The sequence below is a fragment of the Hemicordylus capensis genome, chromosome 4, assembly GCF_027244095.1.
Source record: "Hemicordylus capensis ecotype Gifberg chromosome 4, rHemCap1.1.pri, whole genome shotgun sequence".
Classification (NCBI taxonomy): domain Eukaryota; kingdom Metazoa; phylum Chordata; class Lepidosauria; order Squamata; family Cordylidae; genus Hemicordylus; species Hemicordylus capensis.
Window position 1 is genome coordinate 103,628,731 of NC_069660.1, and position 14,622 is coordinate 103,643,352.

General features: G+C 40.9%; 1 protein-coding gene across 5 annotated transcripts in view; it reads left to right on the forward strand.

Annotated features, from left to right (window-relative positions):
• The window catches only part of CACHD1 (cache domain containing 1), a 230,064-nt gene that overhangs the window by 71,299 nt on the left and 144,143 nt on the right, over nucleotides 1-14,622 (forward strand). For 2 of the 5 annotated variants that reach the window (XM_053243265.1, XM_053243269.1), the window contains exon 2: nucleotides 8,091-8,153. In XM_053243265.1, coding sequence (XP_053099240.1) covers nucleotides 8,091-8,153 — 63 coding nt within the window. Of the gene's footprint in view, nucleotides 1-948; nucleotides 4,935-6,736; nucleotides 7,014-8,090; nucleotides 8,154-14,622 lie in introns of those variants that run through there. The other 3 variants (XM_053243266.1, XM_053243268.1, XM_053243267.1) reach the window with 3 other exon arrangements.

Here is a 14,622-nt window from a genome sequence, read left to right on the forward strand (position 1 = left end):
GGGGGCAGAAGTGGTGGTGGGGAGGAGAGGTGGCTAGGCCTGGAAGTGGAGACTGGGGCAAAAGGTGGGGGGAAGAGGTAACTGCCAGCCCCAAAGAGCACACAGATGCTCTGTGCAGGGTCGGCTAGTTTATATCTGTTTTAGAAATGCTTGGGTCCCTTGCCAACAAGGGCATTCTTCTGATTCCCTAGATCAGGGAAAAATTTAGACTTGGGTCTTGCAGAGGCCATTTGAGAATGTGCGGCGACCATTTTTTTTTTAAAAAATTTTTAATGGCTGCTGCACATGCTCAAATGGTCCCTGCGAGGTCCTATGCCTTGCCAGGCCTCGCAGAGGCTCTTTGAGCTTGTGCAGCAACCTCCAAAATGGCCACCGCACTGATCTTTGTAGGCCCAAACAGGCCTGAAAATTAGCCCGAGACAGGCTGCAGCAATGATCTAAGAGGCTGATGGGGGGGAGGGGGAACCTTTGCAGGACCCCCCCCCCCGTGGCCCTTAGGAAGCCCCCCTGAAGGGGCTACAGGTAAAACTTTAAAAAAAAATCTGTGAATTGGGGAGGGGGTGGGGGGCAGCATGGCACTGGCGCCCCCCCAGTGACGCCTAGGGCACATGTCCTGGCTGCCCCCCTAGTTTCACCTATGTGTGTGTACATGTAATGTCTTCTGCACTTCTTAGCTAGTGTGAAAGTGATCCTTCTGCTTCTTTGATTGCCACTTGTTGATGGTGACAATCAAGGCAGCTGAGCAATATATCTATCCTCTCTTGGTGCTTATCATCACTGCCATAAATACTAAAAACTGAAGCTTATTCTCACAACCATGTCAGCATAAAGAACAGCTATTTTGGCTTTAGGAAAAGCCTAGGTAAAGCTGAATTCCTGCTTTTGGACCTGTGGTGAGCAGGTTGTGTGCATTAATTTAGTGTGGTGTGTGGCAACGTCCCAAAGTTGAATTCAGCATGTGGCAATAGATACAAAGTGTTGGTTCACCAGCTATCACAGGCTGAAGCAGCTGGAACTTATTTGGGCTCAACAGTTCCTTCAAATTCATTATGGGCTAGGCTGCCATATACTGAAGCAGTCGTGCAGATAGATATGGCTGTCTTTAACATATTGTACATGAAAATGTGTGGCTTCCTCTCAGGGGCGTAGCTAGGGGAGAGGGGGGTCGTGTTCATCTGTCTCTCTGGCAGCCCCCCAGAGTGAGGGAGATAATGAAGAGAATAGGGAGGGATGAAGCTGCAGGGCCCTTAGGAGCTGGGGGCCCATGTTCTTTGAACCCTTTTGCTCAATTATAGATACTCCCCTGCTTCCTCTTATCATGTAATTTTCGTCTGGGCTCTGCTCAGAATATTAGGGTGCATTAGTAATTTATAGTCTGTCCTTTTTCATTTACATTTTAAACTGTTTTTGTGCTGAATGTTTATACCTGTCTAGTCTGTCTTGTACAGTGAAAGCATTTGGACTCTGCACCATTGCATTTTTGGACTATGATTGGGTGTGGGTTTTCCTTCTGCTTCTTGTGTCATTCTGATCTTAATGTCCACTGAGAATACTAGAATCCTACTGGAGAATTATTACTACTTTGTTGTGGATCATAATAAATAAATTGCCCCCTCTTCTACTCCCAACCTTGCGATTTAAAAAAAATTGTGTACAGAGATTTATTTCTACCATCTGCTTTATATTTTGAGGTTGTATAACATCAACTTTAGTTTTCTGAAAGGTTTCCATGCTCATTGTCAGGAGTATAATGTTAGTTAAATTACATAGACTAAATGCTGAATCGTTTTAACATGTGGAACTAATTTTCTTGCATTCCCCCTTCCTTCTTTGGCTTTTAAAAAGTACCTTGATGACATTTTTGGTAAATTTCCAGCTCTTCTTTGCTGCGGGTAAATATGGATTTCTAAGGGGTTATGTCTAGAAATACAGTGCCCCTGTTGGGGCTTCACTCCAGGTTTTTATGGCCTCAGTCTAGAAGTTTTTTAATATGAGCATTGCATTGAGTAAGTACACTGTCTCATTGACTTATAAATAAAATGTTAAAAAAGAAAAGCACTTTTGCCTACAGTGGGCTGTACCAGAAATGAAACTTGGTAGAAAAAGGTTTTATCCTTTGCATAAACAATTGTGGTTCTAGTAATTTGATCTTTTCCCCGTGATTTTGATAAATTTTGAAAGATTTGAGTCACTGATAAATGGGAGGAAAGAATAGAGGCAATAAAGGCATTAGGAATCAGAAAACCCCTCCCCTAAACCTCTGTCCCAGTAAAAAAAAACCTTTTTGAAGTGTCTCAGAAAAGCAATTCCTTTTCAATCTGTTTGAAAACTAAATAAATGAAGATAATGGAATTTTTTTGAGATACTAACTAGATTATTTCTTAAGCACTACTGCTTTGTAGCAAGTGCAGAGTGTCATCTTTACTGCTTCCTCCCCCATTCCTAGCTGGATCCTTATCTGCGGCCTTCAGATTAAGATAAGGTTCCATAGCAAGGTGGTCTTTTCCATCAAAGAAGGAAGAAAAGAAAAAGAGGTGAATGAAGCCAGCCTTGTAATAAAGTTACTTGTAATAAAAGTAATTCCAAAAAAAGTTACTTACCTGTTTATGGGGAATTATTGCAAATATTGGGTAAAATCTGTGGTGGGTTCATGAGCAGAGGGAAGAAATAAATAAGGAGAATGACCCTTTCTAAACTACCAAAGAGTTTCAGGGCATTTACCATTGTTGGCAACAGTAAAGTTTTTTCTTTAACCGATTTAATCCATTCCTTTGCAACAGCAGCTTTAACAGTATGAAACACCGGTAATGTTGCCACAGCTGGCTCCTGCCAATTTCCAATTTCCGTTCTCTAGAATGCAGTAAGAAATGATGCTATGACATGTAACATCATTTCCTGGTGCATTCTAGAGGGGAAAATGTCAATTGATAGTAGCCAGACACTAAGAACATTGACTGACATCCTGACTAAATTTACTCAAGGAAGTCCCATTGAAATTAAAAAGACGTTAGGAATACCAAATTTAGTCAGGATGTTGGCCAGTATCAGCATTTCAAGTGCTGCTAAAGCCACTGCTACCTACATAGACACAACATTTTAAAAGTTGTGTCACTCACCCTGGATATAATTCCTGGTTGCCTGTGGCATCCAGGTGAGTACTTAACTACAGGACTGAAGGAAGCACATATGAGAACAGAATAGTTTTGACTTATTCCTAAAGGTGCCACCTAAGGAAAGGCCCTATCTCTAGTTGCCACTTCACCTAACCTCTTGAGTTAGCAGCACGTGGAGAAGGGCCTCAGATTAATCCCTGAGTGCCTGGCGAGTTAAAAATGATTGGGCCTGTATGGTCATTCATATTTATTCTCTCTCTCTCTCTCTCTCTCTCTCTCGTTACAATTGGAAAAGGTGTGCATTGTCATGCTGTGGAGGGGTGTTTCTGTTGCGGTGTGCATTGTCATGCTGTGGAGGGGTGTTTCTGTTGCAGGGCAAGAGAACAAATTAAAATTATAAAACAGGACTCATTGAAGAGTTAAATACAATACACCCACCCTCACTCTGAACCAATGCAAAGCCATGGTGGTTGCTCTCAAGTTGATATCCCAACAATATGTTGGAATATCTGATCATGGATCCTCCTGCCTTACTTGTAGTTTTGTCACAAGGCTGGTGCTTGGGCTAGGTTAGGAACTGTTGGTTTCTCTCTTCTGCCCATTTACTTGTGACACTGGCAACCTAGAATCAGTACAGGTGTATGAAACATCATGCTCCCAAGCAAAAGTTCATCAGTTGTATTGCTAGATTGGTTCACACACTGAGAATGTTTTCCACTCATGTCTTCTACCACATGCAGAATTGACAGGTGACTCAGGTATATGCCTGTACTTCCCACATGCTACAAATTCTAACAGTGGGAGGATCACTGTAATTAGTGGGGTATTGTGCGTCTGTGTGTGCCAGTTGTTCTTTTTAAAAACTTTATTCATTTATATAAAATATATATCCCTTTCTTTTCTCTTCAACGTAGAGATGCTAAAGGAAGCTCCACAGACTCTTAGGAATGGTGTTTTAGTGATATTGGGACTGCAGAGGAGGAAGGAATGAGAAAAACACCTTGTGCTCACACTCCTGCGCTAGTGTTGCTGTGGATACTAGCCATTAAGTCCTCTGTATGAACAGCCCTTGTTTTAGTTCTGTTGTTTTCTTACATTTACCCTATTTTTGGTGTGCTCCCGTTTTTGGTCTTCACAATTTCTTTAGCTTCATTGTTGGAATACAAATTTTGAAAGACAGCAGTGTTTAAGTTTCTAAATTTAACATGATAGGCAAAATGTTGATAAAAGATTTATTGTTAAAATATCACAAAAGTGCATGTTTACTTAAAAATGTAAGCTACATAGACAAATGGAAGATTATCAGTATTCTGACTGCTCTAATTCATGACTATTCATATTTTAAAACCTTCCTACACTGCATGTGTGAAAGTTTAGGTGAGGGGCCAGCTTCACATTAAGGGGAGAAACCTCATTTTATTGAGGGACTATTTCCTCATTCTTTTTGATGTGCAGAAATGTAGCAATTTGTGAGTAGAAAAGAAAATACAGTATTTTGCATCTAAATAGCACCATTTAATGTATTTTCTTCTTATGTTAAATTATCTCTTCATCTAAATGGAGAGTAGATAATCTATGGATCAGAGGTTTTTATAAAAATGTAGAAAGCGGGGAAGTTTCAGTGTTGGGCTTTCCAGAATACTTGTGTTTTGTCTCTTTAATCACTTTAGGCTCACAGGGACTTGTAAACTCAGAAGATTTACTGCAGTCCTCTCCAGGGGTGGCCTTAGAATTAAGAGTTCAAATTTCTGAAATTCCTGAAGTCCCCAAGAGGGAAAGGAATAAGGGAAAGTGACAGTCATAAGATCAGTGGAACAAAATGTAAGATTATTTTATGGTGTTTTGGGTGACTATGGATATATCTTCTTTGACTAATGGAAACAGGAGTGCTGGGAAAATAATTCCGCTTGCCAATTTGCTTTTTATAACTTTATTTGATTAGATGTTACATGTGGTTGATGTATGGGGATATTATAGGGGTTTTTCTTTTTTTGCTCAACATATGCAGATTAGAATTGGAAGACTAAACTGGACAACAAAATAAATACTATGTAGTCTCCAATATAGCATCTTGGAGAAAATAATTTATCACTTAATATAGCCAAACATATTTTTTATCATTTTAATTAAAATGTTTTGTCAAAATATTTTAAAATCAAACTCATCTTAGTTTAACTGTGGACCACTTGAAATTAAATTATTGTTCTTCTTATTCTTCTGCAAACTTTTTTCATCATTTTAAACATGAAATCACAGCTGTTTCTTCCTTCTCTCCCCTCCCTAGTAATCTTTAGTCCCATATTTCTTTAAAATAACTTGTACGCTTTCATTCCTTGGTGCTTTTCGTATAAATCTGTTTTTTTGTTGTTGCTGTTGGTGGTGATTTAAATTGCGATTTAAAGCTTGTTATCCTGAAATCCATATATTTCCTGAACAAGTATACATACTATTGATTTGTGTAACAATTAAATATATTGGTTTTCAAATAAATGTAGTCTTTCTGCTACAAGGAACATAATCCAAAACTTTTCCCCATGCAGCTCAGATACCCTTTTGAGCTGCACAATTATAACTGCTTAGAGGCTAATCAGGAGGGATATTTATTTGTGAAATTACAGTTCTTCAAGTTTTGTTTTGCATGTTTCTATACATGCAAGATCACTTACTTGAAGACCAGCACCTCAGTTTAGACCAGTATTAGGTGAACTGAAAAGGACCTAAATTGCCCAGAGCAGGGCACAACATTCTCCCCCCCACCCCAACTCCCCAAATTTTTTTTAAAAAATGCTCATGCTGTTTGGCTGACAGGAATACATTTTCATAATTTCCCACAATAATAAATGGTATATAATACATGGCCTATTGTGTTATGCTTGATCTCAGAAATCAAATAATGATTTCCCCCCCTTTGGGCTAGAAAGACAGTTTTAAATCCAGTATGATTGACAGATCCATGGATTCAGTTGTTTGCATTAAATTTATATCTCATCTTGAATTAGGTTTGCTAGTATAGTAGCAATATAGATTCATAGATACAGAAAATGAAATTAACATCCCAACAGTACCTCAGCTGAGGGTGGAATTTGAATGTGGGAAAGGGAACCACAATTACCATTTTTGGCTGGAAGTCTTTTTTTTTTTAAACCTGTAACATTCACGGTAGAGATATGCATGAACAAGTTTCCTTTCTGGAGCACCGAACCTGTTTGAACACCAGGTTGATGGTTGGGGGAGTACCTTTAAAAAACAGGTAAGGAGCTCCTTACCTGCTCGCCTCCTCCCCGCCTCTTTCCCCCTGCCAGCGCTTGTTTTAGAAACAGCCTTGAGGGGCTGCAGAGTTCCTTCCTGCAGCTCTTAATGGTATTGGCACACACATGACCTAGGCGCAGGCCATGGAGCACCTTACCTGTTTTTTTAAAGTCACCCCCCCCCACCCTGCAAGGGAATGCACAAACAGCTCGTGTACATCCCTAATTCACATGATACATGAGCTTTCAAAATGACAGGTGAGTTGTTACAAGAGACATAGAGAAAAACCAAAAGCTAGCAAATGCCACTTGCTATCCTGCCAATCCTTCATTATGCATTGGAGATTACATTTCTAATTTCTTTGATTTCTCCAGTCTGACTGTGCACTTTAGCACAGATCTGTTTGCTGTCTAGATCAATTCATGTGGATGGCCAAGGATGTAAACAAAGTGGCTGCAGATTATCAAAATTCCATGTTTCCCAGGAAGTGCACCTGGAGGAAAGATGAGTTGGTCTCAAAAAAAAAAAAGAAAGAAAGAAAGAAAGAAAGAAAGAAAGAAAGAAAGAAAGAAGAAGAAGAAGAAGAAGAAGAAAAGAGGAAGTATCAAAGATATTTCCTCTCCTTTGGAAACCTTCAATCACTATATCTAGGTTTCTCATCTGTGTCTTTTATGGGCTTGGTCTGAGGGAAAGGGGTGTGGTCTTTCCCCTCTAGCTAAGCCAAACCCTCTACCAAGTTCTGCTAAGATCTTTGGACAGGGAGAGGTAGAGCAACAATCATATCCATCCCCCCACCCCCAGTCAGTTTTCGGGGCTCTGCCTGACTTGGCATGAGAAGTCCTCCACTGAGACAAATGCAAACCTTGCCTATTGCTTTGGAGGTGAAGATTCTCCATCTCCAAAGTAATTGTCAGACCTTCCTTACTGCTGTTGTCCAGCTGTGAGAAATGTAAGAATGGTAGTAGGCGTTGGACTGAAGAAAGGCAAAGAGAGTACAGGATGGCAGCCTGCAGTCATGGCAACTTCATATGTGCATATATGTGACTGGAGGTGAAAATAAGAGAGTGTTTCCCATTTTCTTCCCTTCATCAAACATGTAATGCATTGGTGCATGTGCATGTGTGTGTGCGCACACACACACACACACACACACACACACACACACAGAGTCACTCACAATGGTAAAAGAGAGGTGCAGGCTCATCTCTGCTCTTCTTCCCCATTATCATGCTACACCACTTATACGAAATAGAACCTTACAACTGGTAAAGGAAAGTTTTAAACAGATTCTCAATAAATTAAAAACAAGATTAAGAAAAAACTTGAAAGTTAAGGACTGTGGAAAAAAGACCCTTTTAGAAGAGCTACATTGAATTAAATGTATAGTATGTGTAAACAATTACTGTATTCAGGGAAAACCAGATTTCAGATGTGAAACATAGCTATGTTAAATTCATACCACTTGAATTCAACATCAGACACTCTGGTTGCAATAGCTCTTGTTTCCCCACAAAACACAAACAACTGCTCAATTAAATTATGGAAGCGTATATGCTTTTAATGAAGCTGGTATTGATTTTTATTATGTTTTAATCTTAAATCCCTTGACTTGTATTACCTGTTCTGTATGTGACTGTTTTTTATCATCTTAATATAGTTTGTCATTATTGTTCAGTCATTGCAGTTTTGTCTATCTATCTAAGCAGTTTTCTTTAATTTTTATTACAGCGGATATTCAACTCCTTTGTATATACAGAAAAAATATCAAATGGAGAAAGTGAAGTTCAACAGGTAAGAATGATTTTCCTGACCACCTTTACTAGTAATATAGATAGATTAAATTTTTTAGTTTTATTTTAACCCAGACCTCCCTCTACTTGTTGCCTGTAGATGGTTTTGGTTCTCTCAGTGCCCCTCCCCCCCCTTTTTTTGCTTTTCCATGTCGAGTTGGTGGCTGTTAATGTTTGCATGCAGTAATAGAACAAAATATATTTTTGGTGTAGGCATGCTTTAGCAGCACATTATTTTTTTAGTGGTTTTTAAAAGAGTAATTTTTCTGTTTGCATATTAAGAGTGACTGTGTCAGTCTATATTTCTTCCATTGTTGCCTGTATATGACTGTATACTAGGCCAGGAGTTCTCGACTCTAATAGGCCCCTTTAAACCAAGGAAGCAGCATTCAGACCTACTGAAGTGTAAATAAGACAAAACAAAACAAAGGCAGTTCATCTGGAAGCACTTTCCCTTGTCATCTGCCTGGGGGGAAGTAGATCAAAGGATGATGGAATGAGCAGGGCCATGTGGGCCCACAAAGCAAGACCATTTGGAAGCAAAAAGGCTGCCAAGGAAAGCAAAGAAGAAGCAACTGCCTCAGTTATCCCTAGTGTTGATGATAATAAAGACAAGAGGCAGATTATAGGGCCTTCTATTTTGCACTGGTTCATAAGGGCATAGAGAAATGCTGTCTGAAATGCTTGTGTCAGTGGCTTTTGACTTTCTGTTTGTGTCTTTCAGACTATTTGTGGGGCCATATTCTAGGGCAGACCCACTCAATTTAGACCCCCCAGCTGTTTTTGGACGATAACTCCCATAATCCTCAGCTACAGTGGCCAATAGCCAGGGATTATGGGAGTTGTAGGCCAACATCTGCAGGAGGGCCAAAGTTGAGCAGCCCTGTAGGGGATGCACTCAGTTCACATAGGGCACTGGCCAGATGTGATAGGCTTAAGTATCAACCTGTGTACTCAAAAGCCCAACAGTTTCTTGCAGCTGTACATTGCAAGGGAACATTAGTAGGCATGGTCTTTCAAGGTAGCTTGTCAGCACTGAGCTTCTCATCAAGGGACCCTGATGAGCTTCTGGGTAACTCAGAACAAAGTCTGAAAACCACTGATTTGGATTGTGTGCTTCTGGCTGTTGTGGAGGGAAATGGAAAGAGAAGATCCTGCACCTCTTCTGACCATAGTCTGTCCATCCAAAGGATCTTTCTCATGCACTAAGAATAACCGCACTGGAGTATATGTTTCATTTATGCTAGAAGTTATCTAATTCAACCCCCTAATCAATGAAGGAAATCCAGAGCATTCGCAGCAGATGGCTGTAGCCTGCTTGCTTTCTGCTTGAAGATCTCCAGTGGGGAATAGCCCTCCCCTTCCTAGGTAATTCTTTACACTGTTGATCTGTTGTTACCATTGTTGAATCCTATCAAGCTTTTTTTAAAATTTATTCCTGCTTTTTGAAGTGTTTCTATCCATCCCAGTTTGGGGTCATCAGCAAATTTGATGAAGATTCTCTCTACTCCTTCATCTAAGTCATTGACAGAAATGTAGAAGAATACCAGTTCCAGCACAGAGCTCTGTATCACCCCACTCAAAACATCCCTCCAATTTGATGAGGAGGCACTGATCAGCACTTTGAGCATAATTTTCCCAACTAGTTGTGTCTCCATCTGATGATATTATGTACTTTGCATTTGATCAGTTTGCTAACTAAAATATCATGGGGAACTTTTATCAAATGGCTTGGTGAAATCAAGATAAATTACAGTCACAATGTTCCCATACTCCAATAAGCTAGTAACTCAAATTTTTTTTTAAAAAAAGGAAGATTAGTCTGTCAGGATTTATTCTTGACAAACCCATGTTGATTTGTACTCAAAACTTTGCATTATTTTAAAGATGCTTACTATAAATTTATATTTTGTAATTTATACTAATTACAGACTATCAAGACTTTCAGACTATCAAAATCAGACTGACTGGCCTGTAGTTTCCTGGATTCTTATACCAAGTCAGACCATTGGTTCATCTAGTTCAGTACTGTCTACACAGACTTGCAGGTGCTTCTCCAAGGTTGCTGGCAGGAGTCTCTCTCAGCTCTTTCTTGGAGATGCCATGGAGGGAACTTGGAACCTTCTGCATGCAGGTGGTCTTCCCAGAGCAGCCCTATCCCCTAAGGGGAATATCTTACAGTGTTCACATGTAAACCCATCCAAATGCAAATCAGGGTGGACCCTGCCTAGCAAAGGGGACAATTCATGCTCACTACCACAAAACCCGTTATCCCCAGCCCCCTTTTTGACTGGGATAACATTAGCTAATTTCCATCCATTTCACACCTTGCCAGTTGTCCAGGATTCCTCAAAGCTAATAGGCAGTGATTCTGAAAGTACATCAACAAGTACTTTTAGTACCCCAGGATACAGTTCATCCAGCCCTGCACTTATTTAAGGTAGACTGGTGTTTTCTATCCTGCTCCTTATCAACAACTTTTATTAACTCTGCTTTTGTGAGGTTACACACAGTTCTCCTTTTGGAAGTACATGGAAGTAAGAATATCTGCTTTCTTTTTGTCACCCATTAACATTTCACCATCCTTACTGCCCAGCTGGCCTACCATTTCCTTCTTTCTCTTACTTCAAAATGATAGACAAAAAAACTTTTTTTGTTTTTCTTGACATCCCTTTCCAGCCTCAGCTTGTTCTGGGCTCTACCTTTTTTTGATTCTGTCCCTGAAGGTTTCCTTAGTAACTCACCATCCTTGGTGACCTGTTGTTTCTTATATGTGTCCTTTCTTTCTTTCAGCTCACCACTAAGCTTTTTGTGTAGCCACTTTTTTGGATATGTCTTATTTTTCTTATTCATTCGAATTCGTAACTGCACAATTCCTTCTTCAGGAACTCATACTCATCTTGGGCTCCTTTCCTCATTAGAGCATAGCCATGGAAACCTGCCTAGTGCTGCTTTGAGCTTATAAAAATCAACTTTCCTAATATACGATTAGTAGCATTTTTACTAATTACTATCATTTTGATTAGTACTTATGTACTAATCATTAGTAAAACTGATTACTTCGCTCAGCTTTAGCCTTCCACACGATCAAGAATTCTAGTGTTATTTGTTCACTTTCCCCCAAAGTTGCCACTACTTCATTGACCAACTATTCACTGTTAGATAGGTAGGCTGTTAGGTATTGCTGGGGAGGAGTCAGTTGTTGTGGTGCACATTGGCACCAGCGATGTTGGGAAATGTAGTTGGGAAGTCCTGGAAGCCAAATGTAGGTTGATACTGAAGTCCATACTGAAGCATACTGAAGTCCAGGACACCCAGGGTAGTGTTCTCTGAAGTGCTACTTGTTCCATGTGCAAGACCAGTGATATAGGCAGAGCTGAGGGGGTCTCAATGCATGGATGAGATGGTGGAGCCAGGAAGAGGGATTTAGATTTGTTAGGCACTGGGATACATTTTGGGGAAAGCAGAGACTGTACAAAGGGATGGGCTCCACTTTAGGGACACAAAGGGACGGGCTCCACTGTACAAGATGGAACCAGACTGCTGGTGCATAGGAACATAGGAAACTGCCATATACTGAGTCAGACCATTGGTCTATCTAGCTCAGTCTTGTCTTCACAGACTGGCAGCAGCTTCTCCAAGGTTGCAGGCAGGAATCTCTCTCAGCCCTATCTTGGAGAAGCCAGGGAGGGAACTTGAAACCTTCTGCTCTTCCCAGAGCAGCTTCATCCCCTGAGGGGAATATCTTGCAGTGCTCACACATCAAGTCTCCCATTCATATGCAACCAGGGCAGACCCTGCTTAGCTATGGGGACAAGTCATGCTTGCTACCACAAGACCAGCTCTCCTCCTCCCCTTGCTTAAAATCAAGAAGGTTGCAGAACAGCTTTTAAAATGACACCTGGGGGACTGCGGGACACCCAGATACTGGGTGGTATCTGGTTCAGACAGCAAAATCCCCTAAGGTGCGAGGCTGCACATGTTTCAGAAAAACCAGAAGGGGACAGAGTAGAGTCAGGAGTTGAGCAGAAGGAAACACGTAACAGCTTGCCAAATAGGTCAAATGATGTTAAGGTTCATGCCAACACCAGGTATGGAACCTGGTGTATAGGTTTCTATATACCAGTGCCAGAAGCTTCCAAGTGAAGATGGGTGAATGCTTAGTTACTAATGAAAACATAGATATAGTGGATGTAACAGAAACCTGGTGGAATGGAAAGAACCAGTTGGACACAGTTATTCCTGGATATAAACTCTATTCAAGGGGCAGGGAGGAGAGGATTGGGAGAAGAGTGGCATTGTATATCAAACAAGGGATAGATTCCAATAAGCTAGAAAACCTAGGTAAACAAGAGTCCTCCACAGAGTCATTATGGGTAACATTTTGAGAATGAAAGGAAATGTGTTACTAGGGGCATGCTAACACAAAATGCTGAATGATCAAAATGCTGATCACAAAATGATCAAAATGCTGAAAGGAACCTGGAGTTGGAGAAGTAAATAAGAAGCATCAAAGAGAGACAGGGCAGTAATAATGGGTGACTTCAACTAGACTGGGTAAATTCACATTCAGGTAATGAAAGAGAGTCCAGATTTCTAGATATGCTAAATGACTGTGCCTTAGAACAGTTAGTTGCAGAATCAAACAGAGAGATGGCGACCTTGGACTTAATCCTGAGTGGTGCCCAGGACCTGGTGCGAGATGTCAGAGTTGCAGGACCATTGGGTAGTAGTGGCCATAATGTGATCCAATTCAGCATGTATGCAAGTGGAGAATTGTCAAGGAAGTCCAACACAGATGTGTTGGATTTGAGATGAAGAATCCAATGCACTTTTTCAAAGGAAGTTGAAAGAGAAAGTCAGGAGGGTCAAATCACTCCAGAAAGCTTGTATTTAAAACCACAATACAAGAAGCTCAGTTGGAATGTATACCAAGAAGACAGAAAGGTACCACAAAGTTCAGGAGGATGCCACCATAGCTAACAAGTATGGTCAGGGAAGCTATAAAAGGGAAGAAGACTTCCTTCAGAAAATGGAAGTCTTGCCCAAATGAAGAAAACAGAAAGGTATATAAACTTTGACAAAAGAAATGCAAGGAGACAGTAAGGGATGCAAAAAGGGGGTTTGAGGAGCATATAGCTAGAAGTGTCAAGGGGAATAACAAAAATCTCTTTAAATATATCAGAAGTAGAAAACCTGCCAGGGAGATGGTTGGCCCCTTAGATTATGAGGGTGTGAAAGGGATTATGCAGGAGGATAAGGAGATTTCAGAGAAGCTGAATGAGTTATTTGCATCTGTCTTCATAGCGGAGGATACTGACCATATACCTTCTCTGGAATTGAGCTTTTCAGGTTTAGCGGCTGAAAAACTGGGCCAATTTGAGGTGACAAGGGAAGATGTTTTAAACTGTCTTGAAAAGCTAAAAATTAACAAATCACCAGAGCCAGATGGCATCCACCCAAGAGTTCTGAAGGAACTCAAATGTGAAATTGCTGATTTCCTAGAAAAAACATGTAACTTGTCCTTACAATCAGGCTTTGTACCAGAGGACTGGAAAGTAACCAGGCTAATCTCATGTGTGGCAGCTCTCGCAAGAGTTTGCGAGCAGAAGCACTGTGGTGATTGGGCAATGGAGATTCCATATGCAGATCTATCTATCTATCTATCTATCTATCTATCTATCTATCTATCTATCTATCTATCTATTTATCTAGTGGGTAGGGGTTTGTGAAGAGAGGGATCATTAGGGAGGAAAGAGCACCTTTAGGAGAAGGAGGCTGCCATTGTGTATATATAGGTTGCTCTCCTTGTTCTCAGGTGGTTCTTCAGCCACTGGTTCCTCATCCAAGGAGATATTAGACTTATCTACCCGTGAGACCCTCCAGGAGCTGTGTGGCATGCCATTAACCCGAGCTATGGCTGCTCCCGGCCAGTACTGACACACAGGAGTGGGCTCCTGGCCATTGCCAGGGGGATCCCCACAATGCACCACACAGTTGCACCGTGCATAGCCTCCAAAATTCCACGCTGCCTGGGGAAGAAGCGGCTTGTCTGAGCGAGCAATTTGCATGCCCAGCAACTCTTCTGGATCATCTTCAAGGAAGGTAAACTACTGTAGCCTTCCCTTCTGCCCACCCTCAAGCACACTTATGGGATCATGAGAAAGGGGTGTGTGTGTGTGTGTGTGTGTGTGTGTGTGTGTAGTCTTTAAAGTGGCTTTTGGTTTTATTGTGGCTGTTTTTAATTGAAAAGTATGCACGTAAAGTACAGAATTAAATTCAGAGAGAGCCAGTAGGTTCTGGTGGTTACTGGCTAAGTCTAGAGACATTTGGGGTCAAATCCTCCCTCAGCCATGATGCTCTCTGAATGGGAATGGATCACCAAGTGGTCTGACTTGGGCTAACCTATCTCACAAGACATTATCACAAATTAGAGCTTCTTGTTACCTCAGTATATTAACTGCCAGTGG